Source organism: Geotrypetes seraphini, chromosome 4 (genome assembly GCF_902459505.1).
Source record: "Geotrypetes seraphini chromosome 4, aGeoSer1.1, whole genome shotgun sequence".
Classification (NCBI taxonomy): domain Eukaryota; kingdom Metazoa; phylum Chordata; class Amphibia; order Gymnophiona; family Dermophiidae; genus Geotrypetes; species Geotrypetes seraphini.
Window position 1 is genome coordinate 89735374 of NC_047087.1, and position 25759 is coordinate 89761132.

The 25759-nt window shown below is 44.5% G+C and overlaps 1 protein-coding gene across 7 annotated transcripts in view; it reads left to right on the forward strand.

The window, feature by feature from the left end:
• MORC1 (MORC family CW-type zinc finger 1) overlaps positions 1 to 25313 on the forward strand; it is a 178542-nt gene extending 153229 nt beyond the window's left edge. For 4 of the 7 annotated variants that reach the window (XM_033943801.1, XM_033943802.1, XM_033943807.1 and 1 more), the window contains 8 exons: positions 4547 to 4645; positions 7972 to 8044; positions 9493 to 9649; positions 17421 to 17513; positions 18381 to 18471; positions 20550 to 20606; positions 22009 to 22203; positions 23501 to 25313. In XM_033943801.1, the coding sequence (XP_033799692.1) occupies positions 4547 to 4645; positions 7972 to 8044; positions 9493 to 9649; positions 17421 to 17513; positions 18381 to 18471; positions 20550 to 20606; positions 22009 to 22203; positions 23501 to 23572 (837 nt within the window). In that variant the 3' untranslated portion in view covers positions 23573 to 25313. Of the gene's footprint in view, positions 1 to 4546; positions 4646 to 7971; positions 8045 to 9492; positions 9650 to 17420; positions 17514 to 18309; positions 18472 to 20549; positions 20607 to 22008; positions 22204 to 23500 lie in introns of those variants that run through there. The other 3 variants (XM_033943803.1, XM_033943804.1, XM_033943805.1) reach the window with 3 other exon arrangements.
• The last annotated feature ends 446 nt before the right edge of the window (positions 25314 to 25759 follow it).

The following is a 25759-nucleotide window of genomic DNA, read 5'->3' on the forward strand; positions in this document are numbered from 1 at the left end:
CCCCAAATGGGCTGTATCAAGGAAAATCCCCCTGCAATAGTGAAATAGTGTTATAATTTATCATCCTTAAGCCAGTTCTAATCAATCTAGACAAATAAATAGAAAAAACTTTCAGCAGTACCTTATATCCAACGGCTCATGCTTCCCGCAATAGATTTTTAACCCAGGAAACATGGCTGCGGCATTCAAGGCTATAAATAGCCACAGCATTTTTTTGAAAAACGGGATGACATCAAACTTAGCGTGAGACACACCCCCTACCTGATTGGCCAACCAAGAACCCATTTAAATTAAAGTAGACCACTCGATTTCAGCATTCAAACCCAAAGGAGTAACAGTATTTAACATATATATCCATTTTTGTTCTTTAAAGTTTAGCTTTTCTTTAATATCTCCACCAGACGTCCACCAGACGTTCGGTTCTTGAACCATTGTCTAAATTTGTTGACTATTTTTTAAGATCTGAAGACCCGAAAATTCCATCTTACCTTAAAGATTCTGCTCATCTGTTACGTATGCTTGAAGAGAAGAAGGACACTGGTAACATCACTTTCTTTGTGACTCTTGATATAACATCTTTATATACGCAAATACCTCAAGAGTCTGCTCTTGACGTGATCAGGGAGGTATTGATACAGAAAGATCTTGGTAGATTTAATAGTGAATGGCTTATAGAACTGGCCCGACTAGTTATACCTCAAAACTTTTTTTGGTATGATGGGGATTTTTATAAGCAAATTCAGGGGGTCGCGATGGGAGCTACATTAGCCCCATCGGTGGCGAGCCTATATGTCACTCATTTTGAACAACATCAAGTTTATTCTGCTTCTAATTTCCAGCATGTTATACTCTGGAAGAGATATTTGGACGTCATTTTAATCTTCTGGGACGGATCTGAACCTGAACTGGAGATCTTCCTAATTTGGCTGAACTCTCTCAACCCCTGCCTGACTTACCATAAGGACCGTATTTCCTTTCTTGATATTTTATTGATGAAAGATAAAAATCAACAGATTAGGACGACATTATATAGAAAAGAAGTAGATAGAAATCATTTCCTTCACTTTTCCAGTTTCCACCCTTTTTTTCTGAAATTTAATATCCCTGTGAGCCAATTTTTACGCATTAGGAAACTTTGTTCTTCTCAGGAAGAATTTGAAAAACAAGCCAGGATACTTAGTGATCGTTTCTATGAGAGGGGATATTCTAAAAAATCTGTTCGTCGAGCGTACCTCTGGGCGAAGTATGCCCAACGACCCCTTCTTCTCAGAGAAAAGAATGAAGATCATTTGATAGCAGTACTTCCTTTTACACCTCTTAGCACTGCTTTTTTTGCTGTTATTAAAAAACACTGGCAGATTCTTCAGTTGAGCTCTCAATTTCAGAACTATCCGATCGCCTCTTATAAGAGAGGGAGGACAGTGGGGGAACTTCTATCTACTCATCGGTTTGAGATCAAAAAAAGAGATGATAGGACTGTATTCAACCATCAAGCTTGCACTCAATGCCAATGGTGCGATTTAACTTTGCAAGGCCCCACGTGGTGTAACCCGTAGACTAACAAGATCTATCGAGCTCGCTCGAACACGTCCTGTCAGAGCTCTTCAGTCATTTATATGATTCAGTGCCCTTGCCAACTGCTCTATATAGGGCGGACGAGCAGAAAAATTAATGTTCGCCTAACTGAACATAAATCCAGAATCAATACGGGGAATTTAGAGGCTCCCCTTGATCAGCATTGGAGGGAGAAAAAGCATAAAATCGTGGATCTGAAATGGCGGGTCATAGATCAGGTTATGGGTGGGTGGGAGGGTGGAGATATTAAAGAAAAGCTAAACTTTAAAGAACAAAAATGGATATATATGTTAAATACTGTTACACCTTTGGGTTTGAATGCTAAAATCGAGTGGTCTACTTTAATTTAAATGGGTTCTTGGTTGGCCAATCAGGTAGGGGGTGTGTCTCACGCTAAGTTTGATGTCATCCCGTTTTTCAAAAAAATGCTGTGGCTATTTATAGCCTTGAATGCCGCGACCATGTTTCCTGGGTTAAAAATCTATTGCGGGAAGCATGAGCTGTTGGATATAAGGTACTGCTGAAAGTTTTTTCTATTTATTTGTCTAGATTGATTAGAACTGGCTTAAGGATGATAAATTATAACACTATTTCACTATTGCAGGGGGATTTTCCTTGATACAGCCCATTTGGGGCGAAACATAGTCTATGTCAGAGTGCCTACCCCCACCCGCGTAGATGAAAGATGAGTACTTTTTGATATCTCAAACATGTATATTTATATATATAAAAATTGAAAAAAATGTTATAGAGGCCTATGACGACCATGGGTGCCAAGTGATCTGTATGCTCTTTGAAGATTATAGACATATAGTAGGGTACTTCTGAGGTCTGCTAGCCTGAACATTTAACAAATGCTTTAAGACCCTTTCTAGTTAGTGTTCTATTGCTTTATATCTAAAGCGGTCTAAAATACTCGAGCCTGACAGAGTGGACTTTGCATTGACCTGAAATATCTAGGCAGCTGACCCGTACAACTCTTTCTCCTCAATAACTGATCCCTTGAGCTGTTAATCACTAGCTTCCACCCTATTAAGTTCAATTTATTTGTACCATCTTTTAATCTTTATAAACCGCATAGAACTTCACTGTCCTGCGGTATATAAACTGTTATTATTATTATCCCAAATAATGGCCTATAATCTTCTTTTTTAGGAAATTATCCAAGTCTTTTTTAAACCCAGCTAAGCTAACTGATTTTACCACATTCTCTGGCAACAAATTCCAGAGTTTAATTACACATTGTGTGAAGAAATATTTTCTCTGGTTTGTTTTAAATCTACTACTTAATAGCTCCATCACATTTTCTCCAGTTTGTTTTAAATCTAATGCTTAGTAGCTTTATCACATGCCTCCTAGTCCTAGTATTTTTGGAAAAAGCATACAACAATTCACATCTACCCTTTCCACTCCTCTATCAAATCACCCCTGAGCCATCTCTTCTCCAAGCTGAAGAACCCTAGCCACTTTAGCCTTTCCTTATAGGGAAGTCGTACCATCCCTTTTATCAGCAATGTTATTCAACCTGTTTATAGCCCCGATTGGTTACATTGCTTTCAAATCTTGGAGTACAGTATCGATTATATGCTAAATGATCTGCACTTCTTTTTTAAATTTCTAGTTGATTATATCCAAGGTTTTCATCTATTGTCATCCTATATGGATGCAATTATGGCTTGGATCTATGAATTGCCTCCATTTAAATGTTTCTAAAACAAATCTCTTGTGGTTATCATCACCTGGAATTTTAGATGTTTCACCAGATTTGTGTGTGATGGAGTGACAAGTCCAGTACAGCAGGAGATCAAAAGTCTGGGGGTTTTATTAGACCCCCTCCTTACAGTTTCATGGTCATAGTGCGTCAGTAATAAGGATGATGTTTTTTAAGACTTGTTTGGTATTGAAAGTGCATGGTTTGTTTTCATCAGCAAACTTTTGTCAAGTGATGCAATGTTTTGTTCTACCAAATTTAAATGATTGTAATGCTTTACCTAAATCAATGCACGATAGTTCACAGCTTCCCCAGCACACACCCTTCACCCAAAACAAACTGCAAGTATTTTTTCCTGCCCAGCAAACTGCTGTAAAAATTTTTTTTTAAAAACGAACTTCTAAATCAGCAGTTATTTTTGCTTGCCTCGTGTGCTCCTCACACAGCAGTTGCTAGGGCTGCGAATACATTTTCTTTAACGTCGGTGCCTTTGACAGTGCTACACGCCAGCAAGGGAAAGACGCTAGGAAAACAGCTGACTTCTTCGGCTTCCTCCCCTCTTATCTGCAAAGTGTCCCTTGCTTACGTAGGCAGCTGGGGCAGGGCTCGCTGTAGGCTCCTTTTGTAAGCTGGGGAAAATGAGGCTTGAAAACCTCCACCATGCAGTATCCTTTTTCATCAGTGGAAACCGCTGCACGGAAAATACAGCCGTCGCTGGGGAAATCACCACACAGAAAATGCCATATGCTAAGCGCACATGCACACTCCTGCCTGCCACGGACATACGGATCACGGAACATGCAGGTAGGAGTGCGCATGCGCGCTTAGTGTTTTATTATAGTAGATTGTAATCTATGCATCTTTTTTTAGAAATCTTAAGCATGAGCCAGCTCTATGGCTGGTGCAAATAGTCATGCCTTAATTATAGTCTCACATTGCCACTGTTGCCCATGTGTTCTGTACAGGAAAGTAGAAGCCTGAGATGGTAGCAATTGCACCCATGCTAACTGTGCAAGTGACAACATGCAGTAATTGCTGTGTGCAGATAGCAGTGTACATTCCAGATCCATTTCTATTCTTCCCATGATGGCTAAGATACTATAACTGGAAGCCAAGCTGTATATAACAGTTGTATATTTCTCACATGTTGCAGTTATAAAGTGTATTGTTTGAATTAACAGTGTTATAGATATCTACTGGTTGCAGTACTGTAATGTTCATGGTTTGCTTATACTAATCAGGAATCTTTTGTTGTTGTAGGGTTTGCCCCCTAAAATAAGCAAACAAGCAGATCCTGAGGAACAACCAGAGGTCATCTGCTTGGATGAAACAGAAAATAATTATCCAGACATTATTTGTGTAAGCATCTGTCTAAGATTCAGTGTCTATGTGGTTCTTGGGATGCAGTATATATTTGAGACTTAGCTATCATGCAGGTGAGACATGGGGAAATGGTTCTTACAACAAAGATATGTTCTTCCTTTTGGTCTGGACACATTTGAGATGCAAAGGCAAGAATCTGATGACAATAGAGCTTCAACACAAGAAGGCCCAGGCCCAAAGATTTTGGCAAAGGAAGCCCGCTGGTATTGCATATTCTATCTCATATTTCACAGGCTCATTCAATTTTTGGTACTGTGGATTCCAAATCCCCCCCAAATATCCTAATTGTGGTATTGCAGCAGGAAGAATATTAGGCAAAAGCTTGATTGGCCTTACATTTCGTATCTACCATGTCTCAAGTGCTGTTCAGCATTTATACTGTGGGAAATATTTACATAATAGCTCCAGCTAATAAAGTTCCAGATCTGGAGATGAGGGGACATCAAGGGGCACAGGAATTTAGGAAACTATCTCTCCTGAAAATATGACGGGCGCCTAAAGTTAGGCCTGAAAAAAACTGGGCGCTAAGCTACTATCCTATAACAGCAGAGCTTGGTGCCAAATCTCTTATAGAATACTAGCGTGAGTCCACAGTTACATGCCAAACTCTAGGCACAACCACTTACACCATGTCTATGGCTGGTGTAAATGCTGGCACCTAAAATCAGCAGTTTGACATGTAAAATACATGCTGAAATAGTTGTAACATCCATGACCCACACATGCCCCTCCAATGGGAACGCTCCCTATGCAGTTACATGCTAGACTCGCAGTGGTTCCCAACCCTGTCCTGGAGGACTACCAGGCCAATTGGGTTTTCAGGATAGCCCTAATAACTATTTGGTTAATAATCCCCCCAAAAAAAACATCTAAAAAGTGTCCTAAATGGCTATTTGGATGATCAAAAAGCCTGATCGTCCAAGTACCCATAACCAAAGCTGGTTTTTAGACGTATCTAAAAACAGCTTAGGCCTTTCCCCTGCCACTAAACCCACAGAGAGAAAAGAGGTGCATTTAGAGGAGGGGAAAGGGCGGGCAGTGGGCGGGAGATGGGCCGACCTACACCTAGGCATACAACAGGTATGACCAAAACATTTACAGGTTGCCTAGTCGGCACTTAGACCTTAGACTTAGACGTAGTCAAACCAGGTCTAAGTGCCGAAAAAGGGGCCGCTAAGCTGATGGCCGCTGGCGCCATCAGTTCAGTGGCCCAGCAACCTACCCACCGCAACCATCGCGGCAGGAGAGATGCCTCATCTCCCCTACCGCGATGCCATCACTCCTCTACCCAAACTGCCGCGACCCACGGCAGGAGAGATGCCCTATCAGAATAGGCCTGGGAGCCTTAGGCCCCTCCTGTGGGCGGGGCCTTAGGCACATGGCCGGTTGGGCCCATGTGCCTAAGGCACCGCCCACAGGAGGGGCTTAAGGCTCCCGGGCCTATTCTGATTGGCCCAGGCGCCTTAGGCCCCACCTGTGGGCGGGGCTTTGGGACGGCTGGGCCAATCCGGCCCCATTATGGCGTCGGATGCCTGCTGGACGGGCGGGATTGGCACCCGTCTGTCCGGCCAACTTTTAAAAAGGTACGGGGAAGGGGGGTGGGGGTGGGGGGGTTCGTGGGGTCGTCCGGGGGGGGTCACGAGTCGGCTGGGGGGCGATCGGGGGTTCTGGGGGAGGCGGTCATTGGAGGGAGGGGGGTTGCGTCGAGGCAGGAGGGCCTCAGATCCCTCCTGCCCGTTTTGTAGTGGGGGTAGGAGGTCGCCGGGGCCAGGAGGGCTTGGGCTCCCTCCTGGCCCAATCCAGTCGGTGGGGTCGCTGGGGCCAGGAGAGCTTGGACTCTCTCCTGGTCCACTCGAGTCGGGGGTTGCCGCGGGCCAGGAGAGCCTGGGCTCTTTCCTGGCCCATTGTATCGGAGGGGGGGCCAGGAGGGCTTGGTCTCCCTCCTGGCCATATCGAGTCAGGGGTGCCGCGGGTGCCCGGGGCAAGAGGACTTGGGCTCCCTCTTGCCCCGATGTTGTCGGGGGGGGGGGGGCGGGGTTTGGCGGTTCGACATGGCAGGAGGGATTGGGCACCCTCCTGCCTGGATCGTTGTTGGGGGGGGGGGGGAATTCTGTAACTGGTGTTGTTTTTGACAGACACCAGTTACAGAATCCAGCTTTTAGGTGAAGGCCTGGCTCCTCCTTCGCCTAAAAGCCCTATTCTGATTGGCCCAGGCGCCTTAGGCCCCACCTGTGGGCGGGGCTTTGGGACGGCTGGGCCAATCTGGCCCCATTCTGGCGTCGGCTGCCTGCCAGATGGGCGGGTTTGGCACCCGTCTGTCCGGCCAACTTTTTAAAAAGGTACAGGGAAGGGGGTTGGGGTTGGGGGGTCGTGGGATCGGCTGGGGGTCACAGGTCAGTGGGGGGGGGTCGCTGGGACCAGGAGGGCTTGGGCTCCCTCCTGGCCATATCGAGTCGGGTGTGCCGCGGGTGCCCGGGGCAAGAGGACTTGGGCTCCCTCTTGCCCCGATGTTGTCGGGGGGGGCGGGGTTTGGCGGTTCGACATGGCAGGAGGGATTGGGCACCCTCCTGCCTGGATCATTGTTGGGGGGGGGGAATTCTGTAACTGGTGTTGTTTTTGACAGACACCGGTTACAGAATCCAGCTTTTAGGCGAAGGCCTGGCTCCTCCTTCGCCTAAAAGCCCTTCTGTTGGACTTTTGGGGCTTAGGCGTTTTTTTGTTTCATTATGGCTAAAAAGTGTAGATGTCATGTGGGTGTACTTTTAGACGTAGTGGTGATTGGGCGTTTAGGCAGAGGAAGGCCATAATCAAACCAAGGATGTTTGGTTTGGTTATGGACACTTTCCCTGCTTCTGCTTTGAACATTTAAGGACTTAGCCCAAAAAGGGACTTAGACGGTTTTTTTGATTATGCCCCTCCACGCATGGAGCAGATTTGAATGCTTGTCACTTCCATTATATGCAAATCTCTCTTGCATATTCATTAAGGCTAGCCTGAAAACTCGATTGGCCTGGTGGTCCTTCAGGCAGGGTTGGGAACCACTGTGCTAGAGCACATAGGTGCCAAGTAATAGAATCGCTCCTAGTGCACTGTGGCATTTAACTGCCATTTCTGCAACGTTTTGGTGTCTATTATTTGTTAACTTTTGTTGCAGCACTCATTGTTTGGCGCCTTTGTTCCTGTCTTTTAGCGGACTGTTAAGAATTACCCTGATAGTTTCACAGGGAGCATCCTCCTGTTTTACGATTTGGATGCCAAAGGCTTCAGAAGATAAGACTGAATAGAATTTTATATCTAACTAGGTGTTGTCGGATGATGACGTCAGTGGTGATTCATTGGACTACAAATATACGAAATGTGCAGTGAATTGTGAAGGTAATGGGAAAGCAAAGGAGACCTTGTGGGAGTAGGGGAGGTGGGGTGGGAGGAGTAAGATAATGACTACTCTGCACAGTAAGAGTGTGTAATTTATCAGGTGAGTAGGTACAACCTGGAAGTCATAGAGTATGTGATCTTCAGACCTTTTATCAACATTCCCCTCTCTTACCCTATCCAGTATTTGAGGTGCTGCCGTACCATAGAGCAATACAAAGGCATTGTAACAGTTTGATCTTTGTTTTCCATTCGTTTCCTGATAATTCCTAACATTCTACAGTATTTGCTTTCTTAGCTGCTGCTGCACATTGAGCTGAGGATGTCAATGTATCCTCAACAATGACACCTGGTTATCTTGAAAACCAGATCGTCTATGCATGTTTTGAGGACTGGGTTGAGAATTCTTGTTCTGAACATTTACTCACCTAATAGGCATGCAAATATTAGTCCAACACTCAACAGGGGAAGCCAATAATAAAACTGGAGAAAATGTAAACATATAGAAAACAGAAATATAAATCCACAGTACATTAGGATGAAAATAGTCCTATAATCCTGTACATAACTCAAAATGGATTGTTTAAAGTAAGTCTACTCAACCCAGTCCTCGGGGCATTCCAAGTCCCACCAGGTTTTCAAGATATCCAAAATCAATATGCATAACATAGATTGGCATGCACTTTGGTATGCAAATCTATCTCATGCATATTCATTGTGGATATCATGAAAACCTGATGGGATTTGGTGTGCTCCGAAAACTGGGTTGAGAAGTACTGGTTTAAAGTATGTTCATACAATTAAACAGAGCACCACCGATCAAAGGATCTTCTGTGCTACCTTGTTAAATTTCTAATCACCACACACTGAAACCAGTTATTATAAACTCAAGTGAATATAAGTGAATTCGTATATGTTTGTGTGCTAAACACTCTTATGATCATCCAATCAAATAAAAACATTTTTATTTTCTTGGTTCTGTGGTGACCTCTTTGATTGTATGAGCACACTTTAAACAATCCATTTAGAGTTGTATATAGGAATCTAGGACTATTTTCATGTTAATATACTGTGCTTTCTGCTCTTGCTGCCCTGCTCTTTACCCCAATTCTCGGCTCTTGCCGCCCTGTTCTCTGCTCCACCTCTCCGCTCTTCCCCACAGTGCAAGCCTGTGGTTTTAACCCGTAGGTTAAAACCAGGGGCTCGTGAAGTTAAAAAAAAAAAAAGTAAAAAAAAGTTTCCAGCTCTGCCGAACACAGAGAGCCAGCATGTGCGCAGTCCATCTGTGGCCTTTGTGAATCTAGCCCTTAAACACATTCATTCAGATGGCAACACAACACTAATGTATTCAGAGATCAGCAGTTAGCTGCAAATTCTATTTACCAAAAAGGTTGGGGGGGGGGATTTCATTCTACTGAAATTATTTCAAACATTGTCTCTCTTCTTTCCAGGTTACATGATTGCAGTGGTCTCTTTCATAATTAGTACAAAAGTCTTTCATTTACCTTTAGAATCACAGAAGCTGGAGCCAGACAAGCAAATTTCTGCTGGAAGAATGGAAATAGTTAAAACAGAGAAGAGCATATCCCCAGCCAATGCCACAGGAAGGTGAGTGAACTGAAAATACAAGCAACAGGGTTTGGAACATTATAAGGCCCTTTTATCCCAGGACAAGCAGGCAGCATATTCTTGACTGATGGGTGACGGCACCGACGGAGCCCCGGTACGGACAATTTTAGAGTGATTGCACTCTAAGAACTTGGAAAGTTCTAGCAGGCCGCACCGCGCACGCGCGAGTGCCTTCCTGCCCGACGGAGGCGCGCGGTCCCCAGTTTCTTAGTTTCCGCGGAGCTAAGAAGACGCGTCCTTTTCAACGGCTGTTGAAAATTTTGTATCGCCTTCCCGCTCGCGAAAACCCTGTCAGGAAATATTATTTCCTTTTTTCTTTTATTCTTTGTTGTTTTTCAAAAAAAAAAAATAAAAACTTTGCTTTTTTCGGTTCGCCCCAGCGGGGCCTGTTGCCACCATCGAGGCCTCGGCCTTCGATTTGGCAGAAGCCGTTTTTACTTTCATGCCCCCCCAACCCGGGTTTAAGAAGTGCCAGCGGTGTGCACGGCCCATTTCTCTGACTGACTTGCACAACTGGTGCTTACAGTGCCTGGGTCCAGATCATCGGGCTTCCACCTGCACCCGCTGTGCCACATTGAAAAAACAAACTTTGAAAAACCGTCAGATTCAGCAACGGTTGCTGTTTGGTGCCGATATGTCTGACCCTATGGCATCGACATCGGCCCCGTCTCAGTCGGCACCCACCTCTTCGACACCGCAACCATCAGGTAAGCCGGCTAAGAAGCCTTCCCCGCTGGAGCGTCCTCCGGTCTCTGTAGCAGCGAGCCCACTTCCAGTCCCGGTCCGGTCTGAGCTGCCGGTACCGACAGTGGAGCAGCCTCTATTGTCCGCGTCCACTTTGTCGGTACCGGTACATTCTGCTTCCTCGGTCTCCATGCCAGTTCTGGCACCGGAACCGAGAGCTCTACATCAGGCTGTCCAAACTTCGGCTCCGATACAGCCTTTAACATCTCCCGGTACCGCTTCTTTGAGGTCGGGTAAGTCGGTACACAAAACCCAGCACCTTGAACCCTCCACACCGGAGTCTCGGGATCGCGGTTCCCAAATTCGGGATCCTGATCTGTGGGGTGACTCCGAAGAACCTCTTCTCTCTGAGGGTGAATGTTCGTCTGGTGAAGAGGATCCGTCTGTAGCAGATCCCTCCTCTAAGCCGGATTCTACTTCTTTCACCTCTTTCTTAAAAGAGATGTGTGAATCTCTTTCTATTCCCTTGGAGTCTGAGTCCAAAAAATCCAAAGCGTTCCTTGATGCACTGGACTTTGATCAGCCTCCAAGGGAATTTCTCAAACTGCCCCTCCACGATATCTTGAGGGAGACTTTTTATAAAAACCTGGAGACGCCTCTGACTATCTCAGGAGCTCCTCGAAAATTGGACTCCTTGTATAAAGTCATCCCCATTCCTGGCTTCGACAAGCCTCAACTTCCAAACGAGTCTCTTTTAGTGGAATCCACACTTAAGAAGTCTGCAGGAGCTAATGTATACGCTTCAGTCCCTCCTGGCAGAGAAGGAAAGGCCATGGATAAATTTGGCAAAAGATTATACCAAAATGCTATGTTGGCTAACAGATCAGGGAATTATGCTTTTCATTTTTCCTTTTACCTGAAGCATCTCATTCAAGATTCTCTGCTTTTGAGAAGAACCTCCCTGACCGCAAGAAATCTGCTTTTCGCCAATGTTCTTCCTCTCTTCTCCAGCTTAGGAAGTTCCTGGTCCGTTCGATCTACGATACATTCGAATTGACCTCCAGAGCCACGGCCATGTCTGTTGCCATGCGTCGTCTGGCATGGCTCAGAGTATCAGAGCTTGATGTTAACCATCAGGATCGCCTGGCTAATGCTCCATGCCTAGGTGATGAGCTTTTTGGAGAATCCATGGACTCCACCACACAAAAATTATCTGCCCATGAAACTCGCTGGGATACTCTTCTAAAAACCAAAAAGAAGACTCCACCTACCCGGCCTTTTCGGCAGCAATCGGCCTACCAACGCCGTTTCGTGGCTCGTCCTTTACCACCAGCTCCTCAACAGCCTAGGCGTCAGCGCCAACAGCAACGGCAAACTCCTAGGCCAGCACAGCAGCAACAGGTGAAGCCTCCTCCACCGCAGAAGTCTACCCAACCCTTTTGACTTCGTTCTCCAGGCATAGCCAGTGTTCTACCATCTGCCCACCTTCCCCAACCCATAGGAGGACGTCTGACTTTCTTCATCAGCTGTTGGGAAATTATCACCTCGGATCAGTGGGTCCTCAACATCATCCGCCACGGCTACTCTCTCAACTTTCAGACTCTTCCCGCCCAAAGTCTGCCAAGAGAGTCTGCTTTGAACACTCCTCAGTCTTCCCTCCTGCTTCAGGAGGTTCAATCCCTCCTCCTTCTGAACGCTATAGAGGAAGTTCCTCTAGATCAAAAGGGGCAGGGATTCTACTCCCGTTACTTTCTGGTCCCCAAAAAAACAGGAGATCTCAGACCCATTCTAGACCTTCGTGATCTCAACAAATGCTTGGTCAAAGAAAAATTCAGGATGCTTTCTCTGGCCACTCTTTACCCTCTTCTCAATCAAGGCGACTGGCTATGCTCCCTCGATCTCAAAGAGGCATATACCCATATTCCGGTCACTCGGGAATCCAGACAGTACCTCCGCTTCATGATCAATCACTGTCATTACCAATACAAGGTGCTACCCTTCGGTCTTGCCTCCTCTCCAAGAGTGTTCACCAAATGTCTGATTGTGGTGGCTGCTTTTCTACTCTCTCACCACCTGCAGGTTTTTCCTTACCTGGACGATTGGTTGATCAAGTCCACTTCCTCTCAGACAGTGCTCCGGGCCACCAACCACACCATCCTTTTTCTACAACTCCTGGGGTTCGAGATCAATCTACCCAAATCCCATTTCATCCCCACTCAGAGACTTCAATTCATAGGAGCGGTCCTGGACACAGTCCTCATAAGAGCGTTCCTGCCGTCCAACCACCTTCAGGCTCTTCAATATCTATGTCAGCAGGTGCTTCCACAACGTTCCATCTCTGCCAAGCAAATGATGATACTCTTGGGTCACATGGCCTCAACAGTTCATGTCACCCCCTTCGCACGTCTTCACCTGCGCACTCCTCAATGGACCTTAGCTACCCAGTGGTCCCAAGCGACGGATCCTTGCTCACGGCACATATTTGTGACATCATCTCTTCGTCAGTCTCTACAATGGTGGTTGATATCCTCCAATCTCTCCAGAGGTCTTCTGTTCCATCTACCTCCTCATCAACTAGTCATCACCACCGACGCCTCCCCTTATGCATGGGGAGCTCATTTGAACGAGTTCCAAACTCAAGGCCTTTGGACAGCCTAGGAAAAGAAGCATCACATCAATTTCCTGGAACTCAGAGCGATGTTTTATGCCCTCAAGGCTTTCCAACATCTTCTCTTTCCTCAAGTTCTACTACTGTGCACAGACAATCAAGTTGCGATGTACTACATCAACAAACAGGGTGGGACAGGCTCTCGCCTTTTGTGTCAGGAAGCCCAGAGGATTTGGTCTTGGGCCACAGATCACCAATTATTCCTGAAAGCTATCTACATTCAGGGAGAGCAGAATTCCTTAGCGGACAATCTCAGCAGAATCCTCCAACCTCACGAGTGGACTCTCGATCCTTTGACTCTACAGTCCATTTTCGCTCAATGGGACACTCCTCAGATAGACCTCTTTGCAGCTCCTCACAATCATCAGCTGCCCCTCTTCTGCTCCAGACTCTACTCTCCTCACCGTTTGGCAGCGGATGCATTTCTCCTAGATTGGTCCAATCTGTTCCTGAATGCTTTCCCTCCTCTGCCTCTCATGTTATGAACCTTGTTCAAGCTCAAGAGGGAACAAGCCACCATGATTCTCATCGCTCCGCGGTGGCCCAGGCAACATTGGTTCTCCCTTCTACTTCAACTCAGTTCCAGGGAGCCTATTCTTCTTCCTCTGTTTCCTTCTCTGCTTACACAGCATCAGGAGACCCTTCTGCATCCCAACCTCCAGTCTCTGCACCTTACAGCTTGGTATCTCTCAGGCTGAATTCAACTGATCCTCTTCTGTCTCAACCCGTTCGTTCTATTCTGGATGCTTCCAGGAAACCGGCCACTCTGCAATGTTACCATCAGAAGTGGACACGATTTTCTTCCTGGTGTCTTCTTCATCATCATGATCCCACTTCCCTTGCAGTGGAGACCTTGTTAGACTATCTTCTTCCTTTGTCAGACTCTGGTCTCAAGTCTACTTCCATCAGAGTCCACCTCAGTGCAATGTGAAACCACCTATTAAGGCTCCTCCTGTAGTCTGGGATCTCAATGTGGTTCTCTCCGCCTTAATGAAGCCTCCGTTTGAACCTTTGGCTACTGCTCCTTTCAAGTTCCTCACTTGGAAAGTGGTCTTCCTTATTGCTCTTACCTCTGCCAGGAGGGTCAGTGAGCTACATGCACTAGTTGCGGATCCACCTTTTACTGTCTTTCATCATGACAAGGTGGTTCTGCGTACACATCCAAAGTTTCTCCCTAAGGTTGTCTCTGAATTCCATCTCAACCAATCCATTGTTCTGCCTGTCTTCTTTCCGAAACCTCACTCTCATTCTGGAGAACAGGCTCTGTATACTTTGGACTGTAAGCGGGCTTTAGCTTACTATTTAGACTGTACTAAGCCCCACATATCATCTCCACAACTTTTTCTGTCCTTTGATCCGATAAATTGGGACGTCCTGTTTCTAAACGTACGTTGTCGAATTGGCTTGCAGCATGCATTTCTGACACTGGAAGGTTCTGTCACGGCCCATAGAGTTCGAGCTATGGCAGCATCTGTAGCTTTCCTCCGTTCCACTCCTATTGAGGAAATCTGCAAGGCTGCTACTTGGTCCTCAGTTCATACTTTTACATCTCATTATTGTCTGGATGCCTTCTCCAGACGGGATGGACACTTCGGCCAATCTGTTTTACAAAATTTGTATTCCTAATGGCCAACCTTCCCTCCATCCCTCTTTTTGTTAGCTTGGAGGTCACCCATCAGTCAAGAATATGCTGCCTGCTTGTCCTGGGATAAAGCACAGTTACTTACCGTAACAGGTGTTATCCAGGGAGAGCAGGCAGATATTCTTGCGTCCCATCCACCTCCCCGAGTTGGCTTCTTAGCTGGCTTATCCTAACTGGGGACTGCATGCCTCCGTCGGGCGGGAAGGCACTCGCGCGTGCGCGGTGCGGCCTGCTAGAACTTTCCAAATTCTTAGAGTGCAATCACTCTAAAATTGTCCGTACCGGGGCTCCGTCGGTGCCGTCACCCATCAGTCAAGAATATCTGCCTGCTGTCCCTGGATAACACCTGTTACGGTAAGTAACTGTGCTGTTTGGCAATAACCCCTCTACCCCACTCCCAGGTAACTGTGAAACCTTCCCATATTTTAGCAAAGTTTAACATATCTTGAATGCAAAACTTCTCCATTAACTGCAGTGCTTTTGAGAGGGCTGCCATGCCATTAGTACAGAGAAGTTGCCACTATGCATTATATGAGAGCAAATAATGTGCAATGAAAGTAGCTACATTTTTTAAGGTGATGTTAACGGCTGTGCATTTTCTGCCATGGTAATGACTTCCAACATTCCAAAATGACATTTTTCACATTAGCTCTTTAAAACGTAAATTAGCACACACTAATTTGCCCCTTAATGCAATAACATGGAGAGCAATTTTCAAAGCAGCATGGTTTAGCTGAAAACTGTACTCCTTAAATGTCTGGTTGTGACCTTTTTCACTTTCAATAAAAATATGTTTAAAAAATATATATATACTATATATATATAAATTCATCCCATGGTGTGGATTCTTTCAGCTGTGAGAAAGAGACGTTCCCTCGGGCATTTAGGTCAGGAAGAGAAAACAGCACACATGCATATGATTTGTGGTCTCTAGTCCCTCTTTTGCCACCTACATAATATCAGGTGCAGAGCACATGAACATGTCTAATGTGTGCACTTTGTATTTGCTGATTTTCAAAGAGAAAAAACATAGGTAGTTTATCTTTGAAGATAAGTGTAAAGTACAGAGCTGTATTCAGTTATCAGCATCCATAGCCAAAGATGGATGGAATGATCTTCCTCCCCAAATTACAGGGGGATAGTGTTTCCCCCCAATTCTCCCTTCTTTCATGGGGCTCTCTTACTCTGCAGCTGTATCTTAGATTGCTCTGCAGCAGCCAGTAACACTTCTTAAGTAATCTTCCAGTGGGGGACCTTCCAGTACTTTCCAGATGATAAGCACCAGATGATAAGCACTACAATGTCCTGCCCCCTCCTACAGCACAAACTTCCTGTCACCATAGAAATGCATGCACGGGGTGGGGCATCACAAGGTCTGTCAGCATGCAAGTGCCAGAACGTCCCACACCAGAGACAGAGGCCCTGGTGGACAATGCTCCGATGCCACAGTAAAAATTACCATTCTAGGAGCAAATTTTCCCCAACGACTGATGCTCAGCATGAATACTATGCAAATTGTATTTACGCTGTTCGTATAGAGCAGCGCTTGTAAAAGGGGGAGGAACTGTGTCTAGCAGTCGCTAGGCACAGCTCCTCCCTGTCCCTCTTGTCAAATTCTTTTGCTGCTCTCCCTGCCCGATGATCAGCACCGGCAGGACTCCCCAAAGCTGCCGATTGGCGACTTCACTTCTTTCAATGCCGCTCAGCTTTTTGGGGCTTCCCCTGTTGATGGCAGCTTTAGGGAGTCCTGACAGCTCAGCTGATCAACCGGTAGCGGGAGCAGCAAAATATAAAGTTCCCCTTGAGCCTGACCCACCTTGTCCAGCCCCTTTTGAAAAAAAAAAACACGTGGTGGTCTAGTGGGCCGCTGCCACTGTCCCCCCCAACACCTTTTAGTTGCAAAATTTCAGCAGAAAGGATGCCCACTCCTTTCTGCCAGCAGACCCACCTCTTCAAATGGGGCCTTCCTCTTCCCAATGTATCTTAAAATGCACTGGGAGAGGCCTAAGGCCCTTATTGGGAAGGGGAAGGCCGATTATGAAGAGGTGGGCCTGCCAGCAGGAGAGAGTGGGCATCCCTCCTGCCAGATTTTCAGCATAAAGGTAAGGGGGTGTCAGGGGGTCTCGGCCCAGTGGGGGGGGGGGTCCCTCAGACAGAAGGGAGTGGGCATCCCTCCTGCTGATTTTTTTTAAGTTTGGGGGGTTCATGTGGGGGCTAACAGCAGGAGGGAGTGGGCATCCTGCTAATCTTCAATTTAATGGTAGGGGGTTCGCCGGGGGGGGGCTGGTGACAGGAGGGAGTGGGCATTCCTCCTCTCGATCTGCAATTTAAAGTCAGGGGGTTCGGGAGGACTTCATCTCTTGGGGGGTGTCTTGGAGGGCTCAGTGGAAGAGGGATTGGGAGGGTGATGGATTTTTTTCTTTAATTGGGTGTTGGGAGCCTTTACTGGCAGGGTCGCCAGTCATAGCCTTGCTTTCCTGTCACTCAGGCACTGACAGGATTTTCTCAGACTATGGCTGAGTTTTTTTTTACTGAATTTCCCACCTAACATGTAAGAGGAGCCGATGATTAAGGACATGTTGCCTTATTGGCTAAAAGTACCTGACTTGTAATTATATATTCAGTCAGTGTGTCTGAGGCTTATTTTGAGAACGTCATGCTGCCAACAGAGCACCTTCTAAAAGCACTTATTTCTGGATTAAGACCTATATAACCATATCCTGAGACTGAATTGTTGTTCTTTTCAATTCTTGTAGCCTTACATTTAAAGGAATATGTGAAGGAACAACCAAAGCTTCTGATCCTCAGTTTGATGTGAAAACTGCAGAAAAAGTGATGGCTCGCATAAAGTAAAGTTTTCTTCCAAGAGGAGTCTAGTTTGTTGGTGGGGCATCATCAGACCAAAGGGTGGTGGGCAGGGTGAGCTCCTGGGAGACATGCATTGCAGTATTTATTGTTTGCTCTCTGTAGTCTTAACTGGAGATTTGTATAAACTACCCAATAGCTGAAGTATTTTAAAGTGCTGTGTGAGATTTAGTGTTACCAGATGACTTCAGGTCTCTTAGAACTGGCTGATCTAGTCTCAGCTTGGCCCCATCAGCTTGTTCTCATTTTCATAAGCTTCAGTCTCCCTGTGAGAGAGAAAATGATTATCTGTAAGGTCCATCACAAGGAATGGGCAAGAAGTACCATGTTGCCTTTTTGAATCAGAAAGGACATTAGCTTAAAAAGGAAGGAGAGGGTGAAAAGAAATCCTTTGCTGGGATGTGTTGTCCAGCAACTGCCTATGTGAGGATATAGCCACTGACTTTAAGCATAATCCAGTAATGAAACAGGGTTTGAGGGGAATGGTGTGTGATGGAAATGAATTGCCTTTAGTGGAGATTTTTAAGAGGAACACCCACAGAGCTGGATCTTATTTCTGTGCCTGTGGTTCTGGTCTGGAAGCAGGCAGTAGACCAAGTGACCCTTTGAATAGAGTTATCATATGGCTCCAGAAAAAGGAGGACGGATTGAGACATCCGGATTTTACTTCCATTGAAAGCAATGGAAGTAAAACCCGGATGTCTCAATCCATTCCTCTTTTTCTGGAGCCATATGGTAGCCATACTTCTGAAGTCCCCACCTGCTCTTATTTTCTTGCAGTGAGATGGAAGAAACAGAGGGCAGGTATCAACACTGATTCAGATCCCCACTATTTTCTGTGCCATTTGTAGGGAAATCATGCTACATTTCCTACCGGACTACAAATTGCCAAAGGAACTGCTTCAAGACATGGACGAGGAGACCCTTGTATCATTGTCACCAGTGAGTTGCTCTTTAAGTTTGACCTGTTTAGTCTAATATGTGTTGGGGTTTTTTTCCATGAAACTTTATTAAAAGTTTTTAGAGTAATACAAAGAAAAGAGGGAATAACAAACATTTTTTAACAATAATATGTTCAATGGACAACAAAGTACTGTGAAAATACAAACTTGTTTGCACAACAAGAAAAGAAGAATATTTATGAGGGAAATAAATTCCAGTTGTTACGAGAAACATCTGAAAGCTGGGAAAAATAGGAAGGGATCTATTAGTGTAAAATGTTCTTTTTTGGAACTGGAGATGTTCTCTCCGGAAACATTGTAGTTCTGCCAATGAACTTGAACTTGCTTGTGTAAGAAAGGAACCATGGCAGAAAAGGTTTGATGCAGGCCAGAAAGGTCTTCAGTATATTGTCCTAAATATATTTTAAATGCATTAGTGCATAGTGCAGAATCCATGGCTTTTCATTTTCCACCAGGAACATAAAACCAGGGTTGTCATTCTTAGCTGAGGGAAGTAAAACATTTGCCCCCCCCCCCCCTTCTCTTTTTTAAAAAACCATAGCGCAGTTTTTAGCGCCAGCTGTGGCGGTAACAGCTCTGATGTTCATAGGACGGTTTTGTAAAAGGGGAGGGGGTTATTTTGGTGATCTTCAAAGACATCAAATACAAAAGCACAAGGGCAAGAATGTTCTCTGTAATGGCTCCAACGTGGTGGAATGCCCTACCAAAGGAACTAAAGCTAGAAAAGGACACTGGAAAATTGAAGAAAAGGATAAACTATCCTTTTCTCAGACTACTTCAACTGAAACTGTGAGCTGAGAGGGAGAAAGCTACATAGAGGAAAATAGCTGGCTCCCACCCTCCCACTAGGAACATGATAGGAGGGCAGATCATGACATATACACTTCCCCCTCCGTATTCGCAGTGGTTAGGGGCAGAGCCGGCCCGCAAATATTAAAAAACCGTGAATAGTATTTGTGCCGGTTCTGCCCCTAACCCTTGCTTCCCCCCAGCTATTTTAAGCCCTGTAAGCCTTACCTGGTGGTCTAGCAGGTTTTCGGGCAGGAGTGATCTTCCCACGCTCCTGCCCCGTGTAGATCGCTCACAGGAAATGGCTGCCTTGAACTCCTGTTGTCTCTCGAGACTACGACGGGAACTTAAGGCAGCCATTTCCTGTGAGCGATCTGCACGGGGCAGGAGTGAGGGAAGATCGCTCCTGCCTGAAAACCCGCTAGACCACCAGGTAAGGCTTAAGGGGGGGCTCACAGGGCTTAAAATAGCCCACAAAATGAAAATGATTTATTTTGGCAGAAAATCACAAATAATCGAAACCGTAGATATGGAAACCGCGAATTCGAAGGAGGAAGTGTATGCCCAAAGTAGATATTTCCAGAAATTTTTAAGAGATGAGGAATATAGTAATGGTTCTAAAATAAGTTAGGATGAGAGTAACTAGAATTATCTAAGAGGAGTATAAATAGAGCAAATATGGTACATGGTGTTACAGCAATTAGGATGCATGTCATTATAGTCTACTTAGTTCAAATAGTTAACCTATTTAGGAGGATGTAAATATAGCACACTTAGTTAGAATGGTTAACTGTAATCTGGTGTAAACATAGTACACATATGTGATAGTATAATAATTGGTACCCTAGCCAAGCAGCTAGGAGACTGACAACAATCACAGTGGAATCCATCCAAATCTGTATTTTAAAATCCATTACAGATGTCTTTGTAAACCGCTCTGAATTGACTCCCCAGTCATTAGTAGTGGTATAGAAGTTTCCGATAAAGCTAAAGATCTCCTGTAATTTAATATTATTTAAAGAGACACTGGTCCTTTAGGTAAAAAAATGCATATATAAAAATGTAAGAACGTGTTCAGAAGGTACTTGCTAGCTAACATTTTTTTAAATTTACCCTGCAACCTTTGCCCCAACAAAGTTTTTGTGCCAGGTATTTTCACTGAGAAATCTTCATTTTCTGAGCCAGGCAAAAGAGCACCACCGATGTAAATGTAGACAGCAGCAATTTTGCAGTGATGAAATCCTAACTTATATTATTGTTTAAAACCAGCCAGAAGATTACCTAGAAGAGCTAAACAAGAGAATAATGGTTCTGTGTAGCAAGCAGGTAAGTTGGGTTCCTTCTCCTGAAACTTGAAATCTGCAAATGAGAACTTAACCATTGTTTTCTAGCTTAGGAAGATTATAGCAAATGTTTAGAAATGCAGAACTGCTTCAAAGCAGAAACATAGCTATTACTGAGTGAGTCCAGCAAAATGCCCAATGTTGCCTAATGGTAGGGGCTGCCTGAAGTTATGCCTTTGTTATCTCTCAGCTCTCTACTTCCAGATCAGCATTGCTCTAGCTTCCAATCCTCTCCACCCCTGCTAAGCTATCAGGTCAGTCCTCCACACACAGCTGTGGTACATGGCAGAGAGAGTGCTGAAAGCTGCCTCACTGGCTCAGAGTTTTTCCTCTGCTGCATCGCATCCTGCCAACAGGAAGTTGCATCAGAAAGGTGGGACAAAGCAGAGGAAAGGCTTTGCCAGTCAAAGAGGAAGATTTCAGCCCTCTCTCTGCTGCTGCTTGTTGAGGACCACCCTGGTGGTTGGGAGAGGAGGCTGGAAGCTGGAACGATGCAGGAAACATGTGGCTGTGTGGAGAGGGGGACAGGAAGGGGAGATATGCCAGACTCAGGCACAAGGAGAGGTGGGATAGAAAAATGGGGGGGCATAGGGGAAGTGATGCTGTACTGTATTTGGGGGGAGAGCAGAAAGAAAAGAGAAAATGAGACCTCCAAGCAAAGGGGAGGGGGAGGATAGGGAGCAGATGTTGAATTGGGGGGGAGGCCGAGAGAAAAAACAGAGACTGGATCAGGGGAGAGAGATGGAGAGATGCTGAATCAACAGAGAGTGGAAGAAAGAAATGCTAGACTAGAGAGGGTGGAGGAAGCAGAAGGAATAGACATGGACACAGAAAAGATACTGTCTGTGAAGAAAGCAAAGGGGCAGGGACCCAGAGGGGCAATACTGGGTACAAGGGGAGGGATAGGGACACAGAGGGAATGCTGGACAAAGTAAGATAGAAACACAGAAGAGATACTGAAAAGTGAGAGAAGGATAAAGTTAGAGTCAGGGGCACAGAGGAGAGGACACTGGACAAGACAGCTAGACACGCTCAGAAAAGATGAATGCTGAACATATAGAGGAAGCCTCACAAGGACAGGAGACCCTGGAGAAAGTTATGAAAAAGTGAGAAAAGCAGATAAGAGACACTAGGACCAAAGCAATGATCAGAAAGAAAGATTTTTTCCCCCCAAATGTATTAATTGTAATATGTCAGCTTTGGGAAATGTGCATCCTTCTTCCCCTCCCCCCCTTCCCCCTCAGTGCCTACTGCTTGTGAGTGATAGTGTTATATGGGGCTCATTTCAATTTTTCTGCCCAGGTCCCATTGAGTCTTTGCTATGCCACTGCTGTAAATCAAAGTGACAGCCCTACCTCACAAAACCTCCACCACTTTGTCTCTAGGTAATGATGGCTTATTTCAGTCAGTATGAAGAAGTGTTCTTGGAAAAGCTTCAGAATGTAGTGCGGTGTTCCTCCAAGGCAATAAATTTAAACCAGCTTAAGCAAAGCCAGTGTGAGGCAGAAATCAAGGTAGCAGAACAGAAACTGGAAACCGTCCGGATGAAAGCAGGGAAATTACTAGAGCGACTGCATTTGGTGAGTTAGGATAGGTTAAAAATACATACAAAGCTCCCCTATTCCTCAAGGACTTATCCAAGGATATCTCTGGTCATCAGGGCAGCAGCAGTCACCCCATGCTCCGTCCTCATTGCAATCTGGGTTCAAAGTGGCAACTCTGACCCCTAGAAGCAGTCTTGTGATACTATTGGCTATGTGAATCTGTAAAGCTATCATTAAGGGTCAGAGCCACCATTTTCAACCTGGGTGGCAATGGGACAGAAGCAGAAGGGGGCAATTACCTTCCTGTCTACTAGGCAACCCATTTATTGGGAGATCTTTACTTAAGGGAGGTGGAGGATGGAGATGGAGGGGGAATCTTGAATTGAGTTGTGGGGGATTAAGTTTATGCAGGTTCACTATTTCCCGGAGCATTTGTTGGCCCTGACCATGCCCCCAATATTTACCACATAGGACTTTCACACCTAAAGCTGTTCATGTTGATAACTTCCCCCCTTAGTGATAAAATAGCATAGCTGTTCCTCACATTGATAACTATGGGGAGGGCAAGATTTAAGAATCTCCAGCTTGGGGGTTATAGGGCCTAACTTTGGGGCTCTTATCGTACAGCTTAGCATGTTCTAAGAGAAATAGTGCCTGCTAGGGGTCATATTCTATATATGGCACCCAAAAAATCAGCGCTGAGTAAAATGGTGCTTAGTGTGTCTATTAAAGGTAAGTGTGTCTTATAGAATCTTGCATCATAACATTTAGGCGCACCCATTTAGGCCAAGGAAAACCAGGCCTAAGTACCTGCACCTAACTGATGTGCTGATCAGGCATATTCTATAACTGTGCACCTAACTTTTAAAAATGCTCATGATCTTCCCCTAGCCATGCCCCTTTTTCATACTTGCACACTAAAACTGGCATGCCACACGTTATAGAATGTGCCTACCAAGTTGTGCACATAACTTCTAATTAGTGTCAGTTATGAGGTGTTAAGTTGTGTGTGTAAATCAGCTGTGTGCACTGATTTGCTTGCACAGCTTAAGGCACCTTATACAGAATTTGGGGGTAAATGCTAAAATGCCCATAGGACTTCTTAGCATTTAGTATGTGCTAATTCCATTAGCATGCACTAAGCTTTAGTAAAAGGGCTCCTTCATGTTGTAAGTGTGCCTAATAGCATGACTTTCTGTATGACTCCAACATCTGGAAAAATTAGTGTTCATAGCTTTGAGGCTAGTGAGTGCTTCATCTTGCCCTGGTTGTGTCTATTTGGTACGCTGAAGGTCACTATTCAGTTCATCCTATAACTGGTTTTATTCTACAGATGATTCCAAGCGAGCTGGACCAAATTGATGCATGTGTTGAAGACACACTTACTCAACTCGACTTGGGGTAACCATTGCAATGTACTGTAATGTTTTTATAAACATTTTAATATTTTACTTGCTGAGAAGGATTTTCTGTAATGGGAGAATTTTCATTTGCATATTCTATAATACAGAAATCCAATATTTAATTTGTACTTTCATTTTTGCTACATTGGTTTTAGGAATTTTTTTTATGTTTTAAGGTTGAATAATAGTTTTAAAATGTGTGGTTTATTTATGTAAATAAATAAATGATTGGCTTAACTGGTTTATTTATGTACATTATTGTATTGTTATTTTATAGATTAATGTGGAACTATTTTCAAACTTCCTTATTTTTAGTAAATGGAAACTTGTAATGGATAGTAAGTGTCCCTTATGACATAAAATATTATTTATTTATAGAGAGTAGGTTAAGAAGCTCACCATTTCTGTCTGCTGTAATACTACAATCACCTCTTATAGCATAAGAGGCATCATACACACTCTTTCTAAATTACATGCCAGTGTTACATTCAAAAGTGTTTATAGTATATTTAACATATATAATAGAAATTCAATAACACCCCACACAAAAATGTGGCTATTCTGGTACTGTCTGCACAAACAGGGAGAAACTCTATATAAGCTTGGTTCTTTGTAACTTGGAGAGGGGGATAAACAATCTCACTTGAATCTGAATGATGGTTGTCTCTGTACAGAAAAGCAAAGCCATCATGGAGTTTGGGAGCTCTTGATTTTGGTTTTGTTGGTGGGGGGGGGGGGGGTCTGCTTGTTATTTTGGTTACAGGCACCACTTCCTAGCGTCTGAAAGTAAGAGCAGACCACTAGATTGCAAAACCTCAAAATATACTGTGGGACTTTAGATCATTTCTAATTGCCTTTATGTTTTAATGGCTTAATTTGTTTATTTTTAAATTGGACTGTTAATTTTTCCAGGACCAAGTGATCTTTTTTGAAATAAGTAATACTTTTTACTATTCTTATTGGTATAATTCTATGATGTGTTTTTACAGTTCTTTGTCTCACTGGAGGAATTTATCAAGCAGTGTTAGGGACTTAACGCACATTAAGGGATGTAGCATACACTAAGGGTTATTCATCAAATACTATTAGGGCTTTCACATGTGCTGTATGCTAAAAAGCCCCTATATATAAAATGGGCTTCTCTGCTTTAAAGGCCTGTTTTACAAAGCCACGCTAGCGGCTGCTGCGCGGTAACGGCCCCAAAGCCCATAGAGATTTAAAGGGCTTCGGGGATGTTGCTGCGCGACAGGCGCTAGCATAGCTTTGTAAAACAGGACCTAAATGCAGAGAAACCTCGTTCGTGCTCCGGGGGGACGCGTCGCACAACCAGGCGATGGTGCACTGGACCGGCGAGAACAGCAGCATAAGTACAGCCCCAGCATGCCTGGGAAGCTAAAGATACCTAGGCGCATGCTCGTGCATACTTTAGGCTGTTTTACGGCGAGGCCAGCGCCAGGGTGACAGATCAAAAGTGCGCGCCGAGACAACTGAGCGCAGCGGCAGTGCTCTGGCCTGCCTCCGTGTTTGAAAATCGAATTCGGCACGGAGGCACACATCATGGAGCCAGGAATCACAAAACTCTAAGTGTGCATGCGCGCTTAAAGTTTTATTATTATTGATGTGGCCTTTTACACAATAAATATTATAATCAGAAACCTACTGCTCTTTTGATATTCACCTGTTCTGTTTATTTGGGTCATTTGCTATTCTTATTAATATTTTTGAGTGTCTCTGCTGTTAATTTGAAATGGCCTGATGCAAAATTAGTCATTTAAAGGCTGTATGTGTATGGATGCAACTTTTTGTATCCTCATGCTCAGCATATGTTGATATATTTTTCAGTATTAAAATGTGTCTCTTCTGAGTCAAGTTTTTGTGCACAAATAAAACACTTTTGATTACCTTATGTGCATGCTTTATGATGTTATGATCATGTTTGTTCAGTGTTGGGGGATATATTACAGAAAATGTTGGTTGCAATAGGGCTGTGGAATGTTGGAATCTGCTCTAGTTGTGCACTGGATGATATTTTTCTTACTTCATTTCATTGCTTAGTGTAGATCATAATTGTATTGTTCATGATTGTATAGTCTGTGTCGCAATTGCCAATAAACATAATTAAAAAAAAATTTTAAAAAAAAGTCACATCTTATGTGCATGCAGCACCTGTAGAGGGTAAATAACAGCTG